The 20,694-nt window shown below is 39.6% G+C and overlaps 1 protein-coding gene across 3 annotated transcripts in view; it reads right to left on the bottom strand.

The window, feature by feature from the left end:
* Positions 1-20,209, bottom strand: part of YTHDC2 (YTH N6-methyladenosine RNA binding protein C2) — a 37,664-nt gene extending 17,455 nt beyond the window's left edge. The window contains exons 1-16 of one of the 3 annotated variants that reach the window (XM_076361698.1): positions 20,011-20,209; positions 19,487-19,577; positions 14,904-15,100; positions 12,962-13,161; positions 12,158-12,324; positions 9,055-9,157; positions 7,704-7,860; positions 5,316-5,423; positions 4,079-4,227; positions 3,543-3,678; positions 3,059-3,185; positions 1,923-1,988; positions 799-977; positions 529-625; positions 359-446; positions 186-266 (exon numbers count right to left, since the gene is read on the bottom strand). In XM_076361698.1, the coding sequence (XP_076217813.1) occupies positions 186-266; positions 359-446; positions 529-625; positions 799-977; positions 1,923-1,988; positions 3,059-3,185; positions 3,543-3,678; positions 4,079-4,227; positions 5,316-5,423; positions 7,704-7,860; positions 9,055-9,157; positions 12,158-12,324; positions 12,962-13,161; positions 14,904-15,100; positions 19,487-19,577; positions 20,011-20,209 (2,145 nt within the window). The remainder of the gene's footprint in view (positions 1-185; positions 267-358; positions 447-528; positions 626-798; positions 978-1,922; positions 1,989-3,058; positions 3,186-3,542; positions 3,679-4,078; positions 4,228-5,315; positions 5,424-7,703; positions 7,861-9,054; positions 9,158-12,157; positions 12,325-12,961; positions 13,162-14,903; positions 15,101-19,486; positions 19,578-20,010) is intronic. The other 2 variants (XM_076361700.1, XM_076361699.1) reach the window with 2 other exon arrangements.
* Positions 20,210-20,694: the final 485 nt, after the last annotated feature.

Below are 20,694 nucleotides of genomic sequence, written 5' to 3'. Positions count from 1 at the left end.
CAGCCAGCTATTTACAGTATTTGTCATAAAACAATGGATGTCAAAACTCAGTGAGGTTTGTTGCTTGACATGCACTAGCTCTCAGCCTACTACAAAAAAAAAATAGTTTTCCAAAATTTATGTATTATGTATTTTAAAATAACACTAGGAAGTTTACTGCCCAAAGAAAGTTAAGCCAATCATACCTCTTTCATCTTGCCTGAGTCAATAACAAATACAACATCATTGACCGTTATGCTGGTTTCTGCAATATTAGTAGAAAGAATCTGAAATTAAAAAAAAAAAAACACCATAGTAACTGTAAAAGCAAAGACAAAATAGATCAATATAATATCTGACAAAGTCCTCTGATACTTGCTATTTTGCGGACGCCAGAAGGTGGACTTTTAAGCACCTTCTTCTGATCCAAAGTCTGCATATTTGAATGAAGCATGAAAACTTGGTATCTAATGCAAGACAAAGAACATTTTAGGGATCTTTAAAAGAAGCAATAAAAACTCAGGACAACCACAGAACTAGAGGTTTTACCTGTGAGCATTATCAGCAAATCTCTTGTCATCAAAAAGAATACGGTCCCTCAGGCTAACTATCTCATCATATCCAGGAAGAAATATTAAAATCGCTCCTAAAAAAGAATTTGGTTTGCAGAGTTAAAGAGAAAATTCACTTCAAATATATGTCAGTACTGCATATACTAGCACTCGGAAGGTTTTACCTATTTGGTATTACTGAAAAAAGAGCATCAGCATCAGAAGTTGAATCCACAGCAATTTATTGGGAGCGTGTGTATGTACCTACCAGCATCACAACTATGACAGATGTTATAAAGTAAGTGCATAATCAGGTCCAGATCCACTTTTTCATCATCAAAACTGTGATGATAAGCTTTCAACAGTTCTCTGTCCTCTGCACTAAGGTCACTATCACTTGTTTGGACCAGGGAACTTTCATCGAGATTTCCAAATTCCACTGAAGCACTAAAATATACAAATACACAGGCCAGAGTCAAGGTTGTTTGCTTCGGGTTTGCATTCAGCCAGCAATTCAAATTTAGATCAAGACCAACAAGACTACTTGTCTCAAATTTTAATTTAAAAGTGTAGCAGAACAGCATCTCCACAACACTATTACTGTTCACTGGTTTAAGTGTTAACCCCAGCAAAGCATGCAACTTCAATTTTTAGCGTTAACTTTAATTTTGTTATACTTCATTGAAATACAACCATAAGCAAATGTGACAGAACTTGAAGTATAAAGACACTATTTGTTTATCTATTAAAGGAAAAATATTTAAAAGAAATGTATTTTCCAAAAACTTCCCTACCATAACCGTTAAGCAGGTATTACACTAACAAAAACTACACTAAGAGAAATCAAAATAATATAGGTATCTACAAAACTGTAACTAAACTATAAGTTAACCAAAAAACAATTCTTGAATGGCCTAGTGTACGTTACTCATATAAAGTTTCTTTAATATGGCTATCATGTATCAACAATATACAGATAAAAACACACAATAGATTTGTTTCCAAAATAAGCATCTGAAATTAAAATGGTACATCGTATAGAATCACCATCTCCTCTGCGTATTTCTTTAAGTTACTATAATCACATCCTGCCTAGATATATAATCATGATAGGAATGCCCATATCAAGATGATAAACACTAAGTCCTACACCACTAGAACTATATTTATCCTAGGAGCTGTACAAACATAATCACTATGATACTGAATACAAACAAACTTTTTTTTAAATAACTATGTTTTCAAAATATTCCTATTCTCAAATAAATCTTGCTATTCAGGCCAGATTTTAAAATATAAAAAGCTAAAAACTGTTCTGATTAAAAGAAGACAAAACATAAATTTGCCTTCACTGCGTTATACAACTGTTTCTGCAAAGTAGTTATAGCTTACCTGTAGGACTCCAACAGGTCAACCACCTCTGTCTGTCCAAAGCGCTTAGCCCAGTCCAAAGCCATCCTGAAAGAGTTGCATAAAAATCTTTATTAATTTCTCACTTCAAAAGATACATATGAATAGCACGTTACATGAGGAGACAACTGACACCGCACTTTTCTATCAATTTCTGCCATTATTGTTTAATCAGTGCAGTTATTGTTGGATCTGCAATTTCCCATTTTAAAGTGCAAAACCAGGTGTAATAGCTGTATGATTTTTAGATAACTGCAATTCTTTACCAAGAAAGAATGCCAGTTTTACACAGAAGTACATGCAAACATGCAGAAGGAAATGAGGAGAAAGAATGCGCTGTTCCTTCAAAAACCACACACCAATGTGCAGAGATAAGCCATGCCTTTTTGCAGTACCCTTTACTAGCTCCTTTAAATCATCCCGAGAAGTCACACCCCAGACATTTTTTCTGCAAAATGCGTGAAAATATTGGGCTTTTTGATGTCTTACGGAAGTTCCCCTCCTCACAATGCAGTTCACTCTGTCTTCCTTTTAAACTGCATTCCTTCTCAAGTTTTTCAAGTAGTACCACCAAATATCAGACCCCTGGAATCCTAATTCTTATCTTTCCATATTACAATTATTTACTATAGTTCCCATTTATATGAAGACACAATTCATGGCCACAAAAAACTAAATTTTTACAGATTCACAAATATTTTTACATGATACAACATATTCACAGATATAACACAGCAAAGATCTTTGCACCTGTAATACACTATTTTTAAATCCGATATAGGTTACTCTCTCAAAATAAGAATCACCAAACATTTTGGGTCTAATTCAATCAACCCAGTAAGAAAGATTCCAATTTTTCTCCTAACCAGTGTGTTAAATCAGACTCATTGAAACCAAGAGTGTATATCCCATATTCGAGACTGTTTAATTAAGAATTCAATTTAGAATTTACAGAAAACAATGTGATAAACAGAAGTTAGAAACTTCGACTGCCAGAACCTATTAGAGCTTACAGTAATCTGATAAGTTAGCAAATTAGTTTAGATGTTACAGAGATTTCTTTCTCATTTGTATATTGACAAATAAATAGATCTTTCAGTTTATCTGTCTGTCTTTACCAGCCATTGGATGACTTGCAGTGGATACTTGCTCCCATACTGATCAGTTGTTCTACTTGACTCAGAAAGCCTCTCCCTGAAGCAATCATTAGGGCAGTTGCACTGGTTTCACTGTGCCTATAATCAACTAAGTACCAAAAAAAAATCAGCAAAACCAATACAAACATTGTTACTTTTTCATCTAAATGTAGTATGACTTTCAAAACCCAGCCCAAAGAGAATTTGTTTCCTCTCTTCATCCCACCAGTCAGTATATATGAATTTAACACTATTTTAGAAACATATTATAACGTCTGTCAATATTTCAAAACAAGTACAAGAAGAAGTAACTACAAAAGTCATTAGTTCTGCTAACTCTATTCATTTTTTCAACAGGCATCAGAATTCAAAGGTAACAACATTTGAAATTGGAGATAAAGCAGACACAAATTCAAGTCATTTTGTGGGGTTTTTTTTCCCTTATGTAGTAAGATGAGAAACGTACCACTGACATTTTCAGTTAAAATGAGATGGAACACCTGAGCAAAGGAATCAATATCTTTATGCAACCAGATGTCAGAAAGACAAGAATCCATTTCTTTTATTAGCCACGGTTCAAGGCAATTCGCATCTTTTTCAGTCTGAAGAGAAAAAACAGTATTGAAAGATTAATCTCTTCGAAGAGTTGTCTTTATTCTCATATATTAGACATGAAGAATTTGAACAGTTAGTTTTCCAAGTAACAACCAGAAATACAGCATTCAGGTATCAGTTAAAGCATTTATTGTGTCATATGCAAGTACTTTAAACAACGGCAATCTAGCCATTTGATCTAAACAAAAGTTATGTACAACCATCATAACTGAAAAGCACACTTCAGCTAGAGTAGTTCATGCTAATAAAAAAAAAATCATGTTTTAAAATATATTAATATCCTTCTGGAAACTCTACACGAGTAATACCTTTAGAAAACAGTTTTTAAAAGGGTAGAATAATATAACGCAGATTTAAACACCTCTTCCAACAAAAGGAAAAACTTACCAGTTGATTAAATACTGTGTCACCACCATCATCCAACAGATTATACTCTTCAGTTGTATTTGGGACAGATCTTTGTCTCTGAGATTCCCGTTTGCTATTATTTTCTCGAGCAGAACACCACTCAGTAAGAGTGCTTTGCTGTTTTTCTTCTAGAATGCATAAAGTATTTCCAAAAAAAGTTTTACAGTCATCTTAATTATTCACTGTTTTCAGTTACAAAAAATAGTAAGCCACAAAGTTTTACCTATTCAATCTCTTTTATTTAATCTAGAACGCTGTTACCAGTCCAATATAAATTATATGATTAAGGGCACCCAAAGTGCACCATTGCAAACATCTGCTATAAGAACAAGCTAAAAAAATAACATTTGGGTGCTTAACCCCCTAAGTCTCCAGTATTCCAACTTACTGCATTCAAACGAGCTTCCTAAGTAAGTATTTTCTACACAATTCTCAGTCCAGATCTTTATCCAGAAGTGAAACACTGAAGAGAAGTGATATAGCTGCTGCACGTAACAACTGATTTTTGTGTACAAGTAGAAGAAACAGTAGAAGACACCAGGGCCTTAACTGAACTTTTCTATCCACAGTGATCAGAGCTGAGCACCACGATAAACGTACAGTTAGGATTGCATGTTATAGCTTTGTTTTTTGCCTTTTTTTTTTTTAAATACACACTAGGATTATTACCTTCAGTTGTCAGGAAAACTTCTCAAACAATGTATCTACTTAAACAATTGAAAAACAACTATATTAAGTTCAAGTCTGTTAATGCTTCTGGGCTATATATATTAAATACATCCATGTCTGAAGAATGCAGTGAAAAATGTTACTAATAGGAACCACTTCTGTGCAAGATGTATAAAATCGTGCCCTCTTTTGGATGCATATTAAAGTGCAGCCATTAAAGTCAGCACATAGTATCTTCTGCTTCTATAGTTTTCATGTGGGCAAAGCCCCCAATTATATACAATTCTACTCCATAATAATTAGAAAAAATATAACATTTATCAACTGAAAGCAAAAGGAATGCAACCATTAAAAGAAAGTGAAAATATTTTTTTAAAGTTACATAATCTACTTCAATAATGTAAACACTGAGAGCTTAAAGATACTTGCTGTCATCTAATGTCTCATTTAATATTCTGACACTGAAATTTTAACAGAGAATCATCCTATTTAGTTGTTCAATCAATAAGACTCATTGCCAGCCCTAACAATTAAGAAGTCCACGAACCTCGCTGCTTCTCTTTTTTGTACTTTACCATCTCTTTGTTTGTATACCCAGTGCTTCGTAAAATGTCCTCCAAAAACATCTCTTTAACTTCAAAAGGTCTTCCTTGTACTGAAAGTATAAATAATTCATAAAATATTAGATATTCCCTAGCTTAATTTACAATCTTAATTTTAAAAAAAGCATTTTTATAGACACAAAAAGTGAATTAAACATTATTAGGGCCTGATTTAAGGAATTATTACTTTACTTGAAAAGTCTTATAAAAGTACCTTCACTGGAGTTTATTTTCTTAAGATTATTGGGCCACAAAACAAAACGACATTTCAAAAGGGAAATGCTAGCTGGGTACCTTGTTTCTCATTAACCTCTTCAATTCTATTAAGTGTTATAGCAAGAGATGCTCCTAAGATTGACAGTTATTAATTGCAATTTTATCAAAATGAGAAAAAGAAAATAGCCATTTTTGTTTAGGGTTACAAAAAAGAATTCACTGTTAAGACTGCCACCTGGATTACAAAATATAACAGCAACTAACACAGCTTTAATGCAAGATCCCACAAGCAGATTGCCACCTTCGTATTAACTACTTTTTTTTCCATGAGAAGTATATAAGGAGATGGACTTCTCTCAATTTCCTCAGTCACTTCAGCCAATCTGGCTTTCTTTACTGAGTACTTCCTGATAAATGAAACATTCCAATGGTCTTTATCTCCTAATAATTTACCCTGATTTCTTTTTCAATATCACTGTTTTCTAGACCTTATTTATGGACATTAAAGGACTCTTTTTCACAGGAAGAATTAAAATATCTAGATTTTAATTTCCAGTCCCTCAGCAGACATTTGCATTGTTGAGTTTAAATCACCTAGGACTTTTCTTCAGAAAGAACAAGCTACAATTCACATACTTTTAGAAGCTGCCATGGAGGAAGTCTTCCACCACTAATCACAAACTCTGTGTACTGCAGGAACCCACAACCACAAAATGTTGGTTTCTGTGGTCAGGATTTTGTCAGCTGTATTGTTGAAAGAGGATCAAATCTTTTTCATGACATTAACAAACAAAGTATCTAAACCCTCTTCTTTTAATTCTTAAATTCTCAAAAATGGAAAAAGGAAAGTGTCTTTTCAATTGTGATTAACCTGTGAAGACTAGTATGTAATAACAGTATAACCACTGAGGTAAACTGGAGAAAGAGATCGTCACCAGTATTTCCTGAATAAACATAGTGATCTAAATGAACAGGAAGCTACAAGAAGAATAAACTGGAAAGCCACACAACAATTATAACTGAAGTTTCCCCTCTCAAAAAAAAATTTGGAAAACACTGAAATCATGTGTAAATTCCAGATTCCTGCCTCCAACAAGTTGCAAGCCTTATTTTATTAGGCAGAAATTCAGAACTGGGAACTAGAAATAAACACTTCTATCTGTTAAAAGAAAAAAAGATTTCTTTTTCAGGAACATTCACTAAAACAAACCCATGATTTGTAGTGAAGATTTTAAAGAAAGTGATCCTACCCATGTCCTGGGACTGTCAAGCTTCTTAAAAAAAGGCTGACATGCAGTCTACTTGATTGTTTTGAAAAGGAAGCATTTCTCTTAAAAACTTCTTTTCAAAACACATTATACTTAGACATCACTGTTGAAAAAGGAAGAGGACTGCGAGGTGCCGGAAGAGGTCACCGATGCAGAAAACTTGCAAGCCAGGGTAGAGGGGGGAGCATCTCCCACGAGTCTATGTTTTACCTCTACTAAAGACCAGTCAAGTGAAATTAAAACAGCAATAATGATAACTTTTCTTTGCATTTGAATGTTATCTAACTGCAGATTACTGAGTCTGAACATAAATTAACATAAATTGCCATGTCTTTTCTCAATGTTTACCTAGATTAACAGCTAACGATTTCCTTTAAAATAAAGAATCATGTGATTAAAACATGAAAACCCAGTTTGCCTAGGACTGTATTTCCAAAGTGACTAAGTGCAGTTATCTGTGTTTCATCCAGTAACCAGCAGCAATCTCTGTGAGGCCTGAAGAACTAGAATCTACTGGAATTAATATATAACACACTCTTGTAGATCCTAGGGTCTATATCACCATGGAGATCAGCACTTTAAGAACCTTTTCCTGCTTCTTGAATTGAACATGTTGGGGGCCAGGACATCCCTGCACTTACAGAACTCCCTGTGATAAAAACACTTCACTCTTAAGTAGGTGCAAATAGTTAAGAAACAACAAAAATGAACAAACAAAGAACAGGCATTGCTGTAACTCTCAGTATTTTTACCATGTTCCCTTACTCAGAATGGTTTGCTACAGCTTAATAAGAACTATAAGTCCTAGGGCAGGTACAGTCAGATTTAAGACTTTACATAAATACTTACTGTGTATTACTGGGCAACTTCCAAAATACCTAATAAAGAGATTTGCATCTAGAGCAGCACTAGAAATAATTAGTTTTAAATTAGTCTGGTTTTGCAACATATCTCTCAGTTTTATTAACAAGAAGTCACTGAACCTATCCCTCTCATGTACTTCATCCTGTAACAAAAGAAAAAAAAAAACCACAACAGATAAACATCACAGATCCAAGATTATAACTTTTCACAAATATGAACTTTTTTAAAAACTAAAATATATAATTTGCTGGTACATTACAGATGCATTAAAATGTGTAAGTCTAGTTTAAGTAAGGATTTTTTTAAAAGCTATCCAAAAGCCAAAAAATATTTCAAAAACTTTTATAAAGATAACAGAGCAGACTGTACTGGTAATGCACTAGCCACATATACCTTGATTTCAGAGGTTAAAGTGAACTTCTGAGACTTTTCTAATTCTTGTATTTGAATCTCATTTTCAAGATAATGACACAAACCACAAATCTTATTTTAATAAATTCTCAGTTCACAATTGATGAACATTTAAAGAAATGTATGATACCACATAATCAGGAAAAAGTTAGATTGCTTAGATCCATTCAGCCATGCACAAAGCTTATCATCAATTAAGGCACATGACTGATTAATGATCTTTGTTGGTGTGTTCTTCTGTTTTGTTTTATATTATGAGCTTATGAAGCAGGGACCCAAATACAACATTTTTAGGCTGAAGTCAAGACAATCATTCTCACACTTTTTTCCATTTTGATAAACAGGCAGGCACCTAAAATTATCATGAAGTTTCCTGTCTTCCGCAGTGGAGGACTTAATCTTGCACTAAACATCCTGGTTCCACGGACTTAACAAACTCCACAATAGGAATATTCACATAATCATAAACAAACACACTTAAATAATTTGCTGAAAATTAGACTACTCATTATCTTGAAAACATTTGGGCAAACAAATGGACTGCAAACCTGGTATTGCTAAAAAAAGTACATGATACAAGAAATTCTGACACACTCACATTGAATCATATCTACATAAGCCTCCCTAAGGCTTTTCTGCTTTCTGACAGAGGAAGTTTGGAAAAATTTACAGCTCTGTCCTCCACAACTGCGTCATGATTCCAAAATTAATTAATTATTGACACGAACCTAAAATAAGATACTTTTACAAAAAACAAACGTATGTGCTACAATACTCAGTAAGTCTTTGAAGTTAATTCAGATTCTAACCAAACAAAAACACCTTAAATGCTCATGAAATTAATAAAGAAAACTAGGATCTCATCTTCCAGTTAACAAGTAGTACATACTGCTCCACCTCACATGAAATACAACAGGACTCTTACCACAATAACATGGGTCACAGTTGATAGAGTGCTGTCTCCTGCCATTAGCGTGCGAAGTAGTATGCCATTAGTGCAAAATGTTAACAGTGTCTTTGGAGAAACCCTATTGAACAGTTCATAAAGACACTTCAGGTTTTTTGCACCATTTAAATGCTGCTAGCTTTCCACTACTTACTGAAAATTAAAGGATTGAACAGCTGCTCACCAGAAGTGGAATTAGATTATAGTTCTCTCACCAAAGAATTCATGCATACTATTTGTTTTTAAGCTATGCTTATTCCTAGAGAGTTCCTAAGGAATCTTAGTGCTTATGCTCCAAAACTTCAGACAATGAATTAATTAACAAAGTGAGATTCACATTTATATAAATAAATAAGCAAGTGAAACAGAACCTTGAGAACCTTTCCATGTTTAGTTTACTGGAAAATTCAGTGTGGACTGCTTTGGAAAAACAGGTTCCAATTCTTCAGCATAAGCTTGGATATAGTCTTTCTATTTGCCTATACATGGTGGGTTGACCCTGGCCGGACGCCAGGTGCCCACCAAAGCTGCTCTATCACTGCCCTCCTCAGCTGGACAGGGGAGAGAAAATATAACAAAAGGCTCGTGGGTCGAGATAAGGACAGGGAGAGATCACTCAGCAGTTACCCTCACAGGCAACACAGACTCGACCTGGGGAAATTAATTTATTACCAATCAAATCAGAGTAGGGTAATGAGAAAATAAAACCAAACCTTAAAACACCTTCGCCCCACCCCTCCCTTCTTCCCAGGCTTAACTTTACTCCCAAATTCTCTACCCCCTCCCCCCAGTGGCGCAGGGGGATGCGGAATGGGGCTTGCGGTCAGTTCATCACATGTTGTCTCTGCCATTCCTTCCTCCTCAGGGGGAGGACTCCTCACACTCTTCCCCTGCTCCAGTGTGGGGTCTTCTCCAACGTGAGTCCTTCCCACAGGCTGCAGTTCTTCACAAACTGCTCCAGCGTGGGTCCCTTCCACGGGGTGCAGTCCTTCAGGAACAGACTTGCTACAGCGTGGGTCCCCCACGGGGTCACAAGTCCTGCCAGCAAACCTGCGCAAGCGTGGGCTCCTATCTCCACAGGTCCACGGGTCCTGCCAGGAGCCTGTTCCAGTGTGGGCTTCCAACGGGGTCACAGCCTCCTTTGGGCATCCACCTGCTCCGGCGTGGGGTCCTCCACGGGCTACAGGTGGCTATCTGCTCCACCGTTAACCTCCATGGGCTGCAGGGGGACAGCCTGCCTCACCATGCTCTTCACCACAGGCTGCAGGGGAATCTCTGCTCCAGCACCTGGAGCACCTCCTCCCCCTCCTTCTTCACTGACCTTGGTGTCTGCAGAGTTGTTTCTCTCACATAGTCTCACTCCTCTCTCCCAGCTGCAATTGCGCAGGGTTTTTTTTTCCCCTCCTTCTTAAATACATTATCCCAGAGGCACTACCACCGTTGCTCATGGGCTCAGCCTTGGCCAGCAGCGGGTCCATCTTGGAGCCAGCTGCCATTAGCTCTGTCGGACATGGGGGAAGCTTCTAGCAGCTTCTCACAGAAGCCACCTCTGTAGCACCCCCCACTACCAAAACCGTGCCACACAAACCCAATACACTACACTTGATGCACTACACTTGACTGGATCACAAAGAAATCAGCTGATCCTTTTCAAATGCTTTAATTTTTCTCTTCAAGAATTTCAAAATGAAGTTACTATTCTAGTACCTGCGGCAGAGTTAGCTGTGCAAGTAAAAACAGCAATTGCCACTACTCTCCCCAGCACTGCCACCTTAAGTATTGAAAAGTTCCTTTGTATCATACTCTACAGTTCTTTTCTGGAAGACATGAGCTCACTAGTTATCATATGCGTGTTTCTTTCCAAGTTTGGAATTCATCCCTCCTTTCAAAAATCCTTCTACATATTAAATTCAAGGAACACATCAAAGATGGAAATGTTTTACTTTACCCATCATTACTCTTCTTCAGCAGCCTCCTAGAAATCATCACTGCTGTCTAATTGTTAATAAAACTTAAAAAATTAGACTCCTGTGTTACTGTAAACTCCTCTACCCCACATCTTTTTTTGCCCGGAGTTGGAAATATTGCCATCTCTTCCTTTTGCTCTTTCTCTTGAGTGAATCTATTGATTCTTCTTAAGCAGGATTTTCTGCACTGCTTCCAGTAATTCTTCCCTTTTGATCTGACCTATACTTTGTTCTTCTTCAGCCAGCACAATACTTCCACACATTAATCATCCACCTTATTTGCAATTCATCTTTACCAGCTCTTTTAATCCCTTAATAGCCTTGTGAGCTTTTGTACACATATTCAAATTCTTCTTTAACTTGGCTTTGTTGTTCAAGTACATTCATTTTCATTACCTATGCAATATCTTCATCCATATAAGCAACATGACCAGCTATAACTTTTGCCGTCGTCTTCTCACTCATGTCCCAACTGCTGCCCATTCCTGGAAGTCCCGCTATCTATACAGTTCAAAGAATCTAGAAACCGCACACATCTTCAGACTTTCATTCATTCCTGCTCTGCTTTAAGAACAAATTCCTCAGGTGACCTAGGAATCTCCACTTTATCACTTCATGCTTTAAACATAAAAGCTGAAACCGAGTAAATTTAACCCAAACTAGATTGGTAAATAATGCTCAATTTCATCATTCACTTTCAAATTTTGGGTTTTTTTCCCTTTTACGTCCCCTATCAACTCACTATATAGCATTTGTTACAGCATACTGGTCCTCCTACCCATCTTCAAAACCTGCAGAACTTTTGGATCTACACACGTTAAAAGTAGGGAGAAAAAAAAGAGGCAAGTGTAGACTTGATCAGAAAATAAGACAAGGAATTACATGCACACACACTCAAGAGAAAGCACCTGCAATTCACTTATGTAAGACAACTTACTACATGAAACTGTCCTTTTCAATCTTAACTATATCACTACCTGAAATGACATATGCTACCTATACTTTACGTACTGAGCTTTTACTAGTCTGTATCCCAAATATACTGTAGTTTAAATGTACACAAGACTAAAGATATCAACACAAGATCAATTGACTTTAAGAAATATCATTAGTACCTGCTTTCTAATCGGATCTGATAACCAATTGTCTGGCCAATCTTTTCTCTTCTTTCTGCTGCCACTCTTTCAGCCACAGCAACAGCTGCCAAACGTCTTGGCTGAGTGCAAAATATACGGCATGGAGTTCCATTTTTGTAACAGTCATCAAGAAGGAACTGAGGGATCTGTAAAGAAGTGGTTTAAGTTTACTTTTTACTTTGATAAAGTCATAGCTTTTTTACCACGGTGAAACAATTTAACTGTGTCTCAGTATTACACAGGTTGCAAAAGGATTCACAATAGGATTATCACTGCAAACATACCTGAAGGGGCAGAAAGTCAGCAAAAATAAATTTCTGATTTTAAGTTTAATCTGTTCCCCCCCCCCAAAAAAAAAAAAAAAAATTGAAGCTTCTCTCTCCTGCTTCAGAGAAATCTATATTAAAAAAATACCTGTAGGTAATCTTTCATTTTAATACAATAATATTCTACTCTAGATACTAAGAACAGAACTAGCTTTAGAAGGAAAAGGGCTATACAAAATCATAGCTACTTTCCCTTCAATATTTTATATTACAAATTAGACGAAAAACTAGTATCTATCAGAAAACTGTGCAGAACCATTTATGCTTTTAGTAAGTATCTGCTGGCTTAGTATTTCAAAAGCAAGAATGTGAATTAGAACACAAGACTTTCAACTATATAGGAAAACAAAAGCCTTAAAACTAGCATAAATAAATCCCTTATTAAATAAATATTACAAAATTGGCATTAGTTTCATATAAATACTGTTATCTTTTTTATTTCATTAAAGAAACATACTTGAGTAGTTTTTCCTGATCCAGTCTCTCCTACAATCAGAACAACTTTATTGTCCTTTATTATTTTGACAATTTCTTCCTGCTTTTCAAAAACTGGTAGTGATTGCCTGAAGGAATCAAACTCTGATTCCCCTCTTTTCACTGGAACCTGGGGGATACCATTGTTAAGTCGTCCACTTGTCTTGTTCACGTCTCTGTTTTCTATGAAGAGAAGTTAACAATTTACTTAGACAGATACAAAAGAAGGTCACTAAAACATTGCTTAAAAATAGTACATAAAAATGAACATTCCTGACTTTATATGCATCTCTACAGATAAAGTGACAAACCCATCACACATTTGAAAGCCATATTCATAGTGACAGATCCTGTTACGGTGCTTGAAATAAACATTGTTCAAAGGAGTTATTACTTCCATAGACATTTTGAACAGACTATCCCAGGGCATTGCTTGAAGTCAAAAAAGGTCATGAAAAGCAAAAAGAGAAATAGAAACTAAACCCAAGAAAAGCAACCTGGCATTTTTTTTTGGCCTTTGTATCATGTTTACACATTCACACCTCCACAGCTTGCCTAGAAATATTCACTGTATAGTTAAACCTTTAAGTCATTCCAAACTGACAGGCATGTCTTCCAAGAAAAAGATAACTTTACTGTGATTCATATGCCTTCTTTCACACCCTCCCTGGTCTTCTATGACCTCCTTTCAGTCAGTCTTACACAACCTAATGCTCTAGTCTGTAAGATTTGCTTTAAATCATACAAATTGAACCATGCTATAGCTAGACCCCTGGACTCATACAGCACAGTGTGATGTATTAGAAAACAATGCATAAGTAGCCAAAGAACCTGCACGTCTTCAGAGTAAACTACTTCAAATTCAGTATTGTAAATGCTATTCTGTAATTCCTTAATAATTATTTTCCAGAAGAATGAAAAGCTTGCTGTAAATTCAATTATACATATTTAATGTGATTAACAGATTAATATATTAAATTACGAGCACTGTCTTACCAAGACAGACATAGGCTAACAGATTAAAAGAGCCAAAAACCATTCTGAAGAAGTACAGAAAGATAAATTTTACACTATTCATTAGTTTATGCCTTACATTCCTAAGGAATTGCTTTTCAGTACTTTTATTATAGTTTCCCTCTGTTCATTAAACAATTCTATTAAACAATTGAAACAATTGAAAAAGAAAGCTAGCAAAGGAAGCACTTAAAGCATGAACCATCATGAATCAGAAATATCCAATGAAACAAGGCATACCGATACAAGCGTTTTCTGTGCACTACACCCAGCTTTGCGCACAGAAACACAACTGTTACACTCGTAAATTTAAAGCAATAATCTTGCTAAAAGCATTGTTTAAAAAAACCCACAATATATCCGAAGTTTGTCTTCCAGTGAACTCTCTCATATTCTAGAAATCAGTAAGTCTAGACAGTCGTCTCTTAGGCACTAAATCTATTTTAGAAGACAACAAAACAAAAAATAAACTTCTTATTTTATCAAGAATATGAATTTCTAGAAGCAGAACAGCCAGCCTCATTTTATCACAAGGGTGTTCTTATACGGCAGTTATGGTAACACTTCTCTCTTCAATCTCACCTCATGGAACTTGCAGGAACTCACATTTCACAAATGTGCTTCCAAATAAATTTGGTTGGAACTGACTTAAAGATTCAAAAGTAACTTGGCATATTGGAATGTGGGTGACATAACTGCCCAAGTTCCTCATGACACCGGTTTTAAAAGACTCTATATTAACAATTAAAAGTCAAGAAAATTAATGGGTTTGTTTCAGGGGGAGGGTGTCATTTGGGACAGGAAAGGAGACAGAAAAGAAAGGTTTTTGTTTTGTGGTTGGGTTGTGGGTTGTTGTTTTTTTTAAGCAGTGTTGGTTCATAAGTCCGCATCAGAAGACAGACTGAACATACCAGATTCAACAGCACACGCATTTCCTCGCTCCGTCTTTGGCAGAAGTTCTGTTCGTTCTTTATTTGTGACAGGAAATCTCTGAATTAAACTCCTAACAGCATGTTTCGTACTGGGAGCCAAGCAACAAGTCATTACTGCATGTGTTAGTTCTAATCCATCCTTCTTCCTTACAGTCAGGTATCGATTTGCTCCTTTTCTGGGAGAAAAAAAAAATGTATTTTAGGAATAAGTAACCTATTTACCTCTATGTAATGATCTTTGATCATAATTCTTTCAAGATGGCTGTCAGATTATTTTCAAATTTAATGTCATAACTAGAAACTTCCAAATAATGTCCTATGTAGCATAACGCACACCAAAATAACAGAAGCATCCACAATATCCACCAGCAAAACCACCCTCTACCTGCACAAGGTAGTGCAGCACAGACACTGCAGACTTCGAATGACTACGCCCGGCACAACCTTACAATTAGGCCTCCATAACATAACACTGTTCTCCTACCTTTCTGTTAAAGGTCTATCACTGCATTTGCTTCCCAAAAGACAGCCAGCTCCATCAATCCTCTATCAATCAATACTGAGAAGTATGACACAAAACTGATTTCTAGGCTAATTTAAGAGATTTAGAGGTTAAAAATCAACAAACAGACAGACAAACAAGTAGCCTTCTAGTGATATTCCAAGCCTTAACGAAATCCAGTAAAAACAAATCAGATTCCCAGTATGTTCATTATCAAAGATTTACAATGTAGAATTAGAGCCGAAACACTTAATCATAACACTGCATTTGTTCTCAGACTGAACTCTGATACTGAAATGCAAAGAACTGCTGTAAATATGTTTGAAACTGAACTCTCTTGTGCATGGGCTACAATGACATAGCAACACTTTGAAAATGACTTCTCAGGATAAGAACAGAAGGTCACACTGAGATCGTAGTGGCCCGTCCCTGGCAGGGGTGGTATAGTGGTGTGTGTGTACAGGGTGCACGTACCCAGGTGCTGGCAGGGGCGGCCTCTGTGAGGAGAGGCCGGGGCTGCCCCATGCTGGACACAGCCAGCTCCAGCAGACCTACTGCAGGGCACAGCTGAGCCTCTCAGCCACGATAGTGGTCACTCTGTAATAACGTATTTAATAAAGGGAAAAAACGCTGCACAGCAGCTGTAAGAGAAAGGAGTGAGAAAAATGTGGGAGAAACAGCCCTGCAGACACTAAGGTCAGTGAAGAAGGAGGGGGAGAAGGTGCTCCAGATGCTGGAGGAGAGATTCCCCTGAAGCCCATGGAAGAGGCCTCAGTGCACCAGATTTATCCTGAAGGAACTTCAGCCTGTGGGAGAGACCCCATGCTACTTTCTCCCCATGTCCTGTTGAAGAGGGGGACTGACAGACCAAGCTGGCTGGGCACCTGGCAGTTAGCCAAGGTCAACCCACCACAACATGGCTGCTTTCTAAGTTGTTGGCTTGGGTTCAGCTACTGGTCAATGCAAGATAACATTTCAGAATAGCAAAAATAGTGAATCTAGAACAGTACTTGAATGTCCATATCCAGGAAAAGGCTGGCAGAATTGGAAAAACAAACTGCAATCCTTCCCATGACTATGCTCCCAGTCTTCAGTAGTTTTAGAGCCACAGAATCACAGAACCACTGAGATTAGAAGGAACCTCTGGAGGTCATCTCGTCCAAACCCCTGCTCAAGTGGGGTCACCTAGAGCCGGCTGCCCAGGACCATGTCCAGATGGCTTTTGAATAAATCTCCAAGGAAAGAGACTCCACAACCTCTCTGGGCAACCCGTGCCAGTGCTCGGGCACCCTCACAGTTTGCACCCACTGCCTCTGGCCCTGTCACTGAGCACTGCTGAAAAGAGCCTGGCTCTGTTCTCTTTGCATCCTCCCTGAAGGTACTTATATACATTGACAAGATCCCCCTGAGCCTTCTCTTCTCCAGGCTGAACAGTCCCAGCTCTCTCAGCCTTTCCTCATAGGAGAGATGCTCCAGTCCCTTCACCATCTTGGCTCTTCACTGAACTCTCTCCAGTATGTCTATGCCTCTCTCCTGCTGGTGATCCCGGCACTGAGCACAGCACTCCAGGTGTAGCCTCACCACTGCTGAGTAAAGTGGAAGGATCACCTCCCTCCTCCCTCAACCTGCTGGCAACACACCTCCTAACTGAGGGTATAGGGGGGAGCTGGAGAGACAGCCCTGATGCTGTGCGAGCATTGCTCAGCAGTAGTCAAAACACTGGTGTGTTATCAACACTGTTCTAGCTACAAATACAAAGCACAGCACTAGGAGGGCTGCCATGGGGAATGTTAACTCCATCCCAGCCAGACCCAATATAGTACACTGCTAACAATGTCTAGAGGAAAACATACTAGCTATGAAGAGTTTATAGTAAGTTTTCTGTAAGTATTCAACATATGCTTGCTTAACTCAAAGGAAAAAACTAAGGACACAAAACATTGCCCTATGGTTCCCAAGCAATAGCTTGCCTTATTTATCCACTCTGCAACAAGTACAGATACAGTAATGTATATTAACATTAAAATTATAGTCTATCTAGAAATTCGATGATGAAAGCCAATCATGATCAAGCTTTTAAAAAATGATCATTTCAAAAGTTATTGCAAGCATAAATACTGAGGAAATCTGGGAAGATTAAACACAAGTAGAAGATTTGAATTTATTTTAAAAGGAAATTATGTTTCTTAAATGTGCACTGCATTATTATAGTCAAAAAAAAAAAAGATACAGTTTATGTCTCCCCAGGTGAATATTCCCTTTTTCTCAGCTGTTTAAATTTCAGTTCAACTATTCTCGAAGCTTCATGTCACTCTGAACATTCCACATTTAAAAAAAAAAAACACAAAACAAAACCAGGAGGTGACTGTCCCATTCTACACTGCACTGGTGTGGCCCCACCTCGAGTACCATCTGCAGGTTTGGGTGCCTCAATATAAGAAGGACATCAAATATTAGAGTGTGTCCAGAGGAGGGCGACCAAGATGGTGAAAGGCCTCGAGGGCAAGACTTAGGAGAAGCGGCTGAGGTCATTTGGCTTCTTCAGCTTGGAGAAGAGAAGGCTGAGGGGTGACCTCATCGCAGCCTACAACTTCCTCAAGGGGGGCAGCGGAGAGGGAGGTGCTGATCTCCTCTCTCTGGTGACCAGCGACAGGACACGAGGAAATGGAATGGAGCTGCGTCAGGGGAAGTTCAGATTGGACATTAGGAAAAGGTTCTTCACTGAGAGGGTGGTTGGTCACTGGAACAGGCTCCCCAGGGAAGTGGTCACAGCACCAGGCCTGTCAGAGTTCAAGGAGCGTCTGGACGATGCTCTTCGTCATAGGGTTCAGTTTTAGGTAGTCCTGTGAGGAGCAGGGAGTTGGATTTGATGATCCTTATGGGTCCCTTCCAACTTGAGATATTCTATGATTCCATGAAAACAACAACCAAAAATACCACAGAATCTGCTAGGGAGCTGCTCAGAGACACTTACAAAGCTCTACAAAGAATCAACAAGGATTCAAGCAGGGTTTACCAGTCACAGTTAAGCACAGGCACAGTACAACCCAAGCATGTTCCTGCTAACCATTTGCGCACATCTGACAAGGCTTTCTAATACTCCATGTTCCCAAAATATGATGCAAAGATATGAAAGTTCAGCCAAATTTATTGTCTCAGGGGGCACATTTATTGTCTCTGTTTTTATCTGTGGCAAAAATCAGCTATACCACTCCTGAGACTGGAATGACACTGGATGCATAGCTTCATTTGAACAGCACTATGCTTGAATAAGGTCTTCTGAAACCAAGCCATACGTTCAACACAATCAGTGCTGAATAGCACTTACTCCCTAATTAAGTATAGATCAGAGAACTAGCATTTCACACTACTTTTGCAAGAATCATGAAGTATCACCAAAAATGAGGAACAGCAAATGCTGCTACGGTTTTACAACAGTACACACACACACACACGTTATACATGACGCTCCATCTATCTGGGTTTTTCCTGTGACTTTCCCTTTCCCATTGCTTTGCCACCTGAATTCCCAAGGGAACCGGATTCTCAGCTTTCACGCAAGCTCATCAGGTCAATGAACATGGGTTTTCTCTTCAAAAGATCAGAGGAGGGTAAGAAAAAGAAACATCATCATACCTGCATATAAGCCCTCTTCTCCCGCACTTCTCAACAGAAGCACTCTTTTCGACGTGCTACTCTAGGTTACATTTTATCTGTCAAAGTATGAGATTCTATGCAAAACCCTTGGGCACACAATTGTGCATGAAAAACAGAACAGATCTTCGTGAGAAATCTTTTTTATGGACCCATGAAATCCACAAAACAGTATAAGGGCAAGCTATCTCAAACTAAGGATGTCACCAGTTTTTTTAAGCAGACATAAAGCAAAGCACAAAGATACTTATTTTTATCTTATTTTTTAAACTTTTTTCTCTAGTACTATTCCCTGCAACAGTGCAGGATATGCTAGAAACACAGGTCATTTTAACGCTAGTCGTGAAATTCCATACATTTGCACCAAGAGAAGAAAATAATAACTAAAAATCAGACTCTAACTTACCCTTTACTTTTAGATATCAGGCCAAGAGACTGACAGAGCCGGTGAACAAATGCTCTTTCAGTACTAGTGAAAGAAGAGGGAAATTCCATTTCTAGAAAGATAATTAAAAAAGCAAACATAACAATGCAACATGCAGTATTCTTGACATACTATCTCGATGTTAAGAGTTTTTCAATCCCCAAACCTATCACGTTCTCCCGTGAACAACGGGACCGATGGCAGTGCTGTATCTTCACACCTGTAGGCGATGCAGGGTTCACAAGCAAGCCATCTTATTCGGGCAGAAAGGAGCTGAGGAGAGGCTTCTACCGATGAGGAGCCTCCGGGCCTAGATGTCAGTCACCCCCACTCCGGGCCTCGCCTCCCCCCGCCGGCCCAGGCCAGGTGCCCACAGCCGCCCCGGCTCCCCGCAGCCCAGCGCCCGCCTCGCCGCCGGCCCGCCGCGACGGGCCCGCCCGGGTGCACCTGCCCGGCGGGGCGCCCCCCCCTCCCCTCTCCCCCGCGGCCGGGCCGCCGCTACGCACCTTTCTCCTCCCCGTACCGGAACCGCTCCAGGGCGAGGTTCACCGCGATCTCCACCTCCTCGTCGACGCGGATGTCCTTCAGCCCCTTGCCTCGGCCGCGGCCCGCCGCGGGTCCGGCGGGGGCGGCCACGGCGGGGGTACCCGAGCCCCCCGAGCCCCCGCCGGGCTGCCGCGGGGAGACGCTACTGGGCCGCGACATGGCTCCGCGACTGGGGGCGACAGCCCGGGGTGGCGACCGGTGGTGGCGCGGAGACCGCGGGGGGAACGGCGGCGCGGCCCGACGAGTCGCGGCGGCGCGGGGACCCCGGGGTGAGGCAAAAGCTGCGGGTACAGTCCCGCCTGCGGAGGAGCGGGGCGGGGCCGGCGCAGCGCCGTGACGCCAGTGCGCGGGGCGGGGCTGGCAGGAGGAGCTGCCCCGCCCCCGCCCCGGCTCCCGCCCGGCGGAGGCTCCGCCCCCAGGGCGTGGGGGGGGGGGGGCGTGGCGAGAGCCGGATCCTGCGGCTGGGGGAGGCGCTGGAGCGCGCCCCGCCGCCTTCTCTCGCCGGCCCCTCGGCGGCGGGGGGCTGTTAGCCGCCTCCCCCCAGCGCCGGCCTGCGGCAGCGGGGCGGTCAAGGCCCGCAGGCGGCTGCGGGATGGTCCTTCCCCCGACTTCCCAGGCGCAGGTCCCCGGGGGGGAGGCGCCGA

This window comes from Aptenodytes patagonicus, chromosome Z (assembly GCF_965638725.1).
Source record: "Aptenodytes patagonicus chromosome Z, bAptPat1.pri.cur, whole genome shotgun sequence".
Lineage (NCBI taxonomy): Eukaryota > Metazoa > Chordata > Aves > Sphenisciformes > Spheniscidae > Aptenodytes > Aptenodytes patagonicus.
Note: the sequence above shows the minus strand (reverse complement) of the source record. Positions and strands in the feature narration are given on the sequence as shown.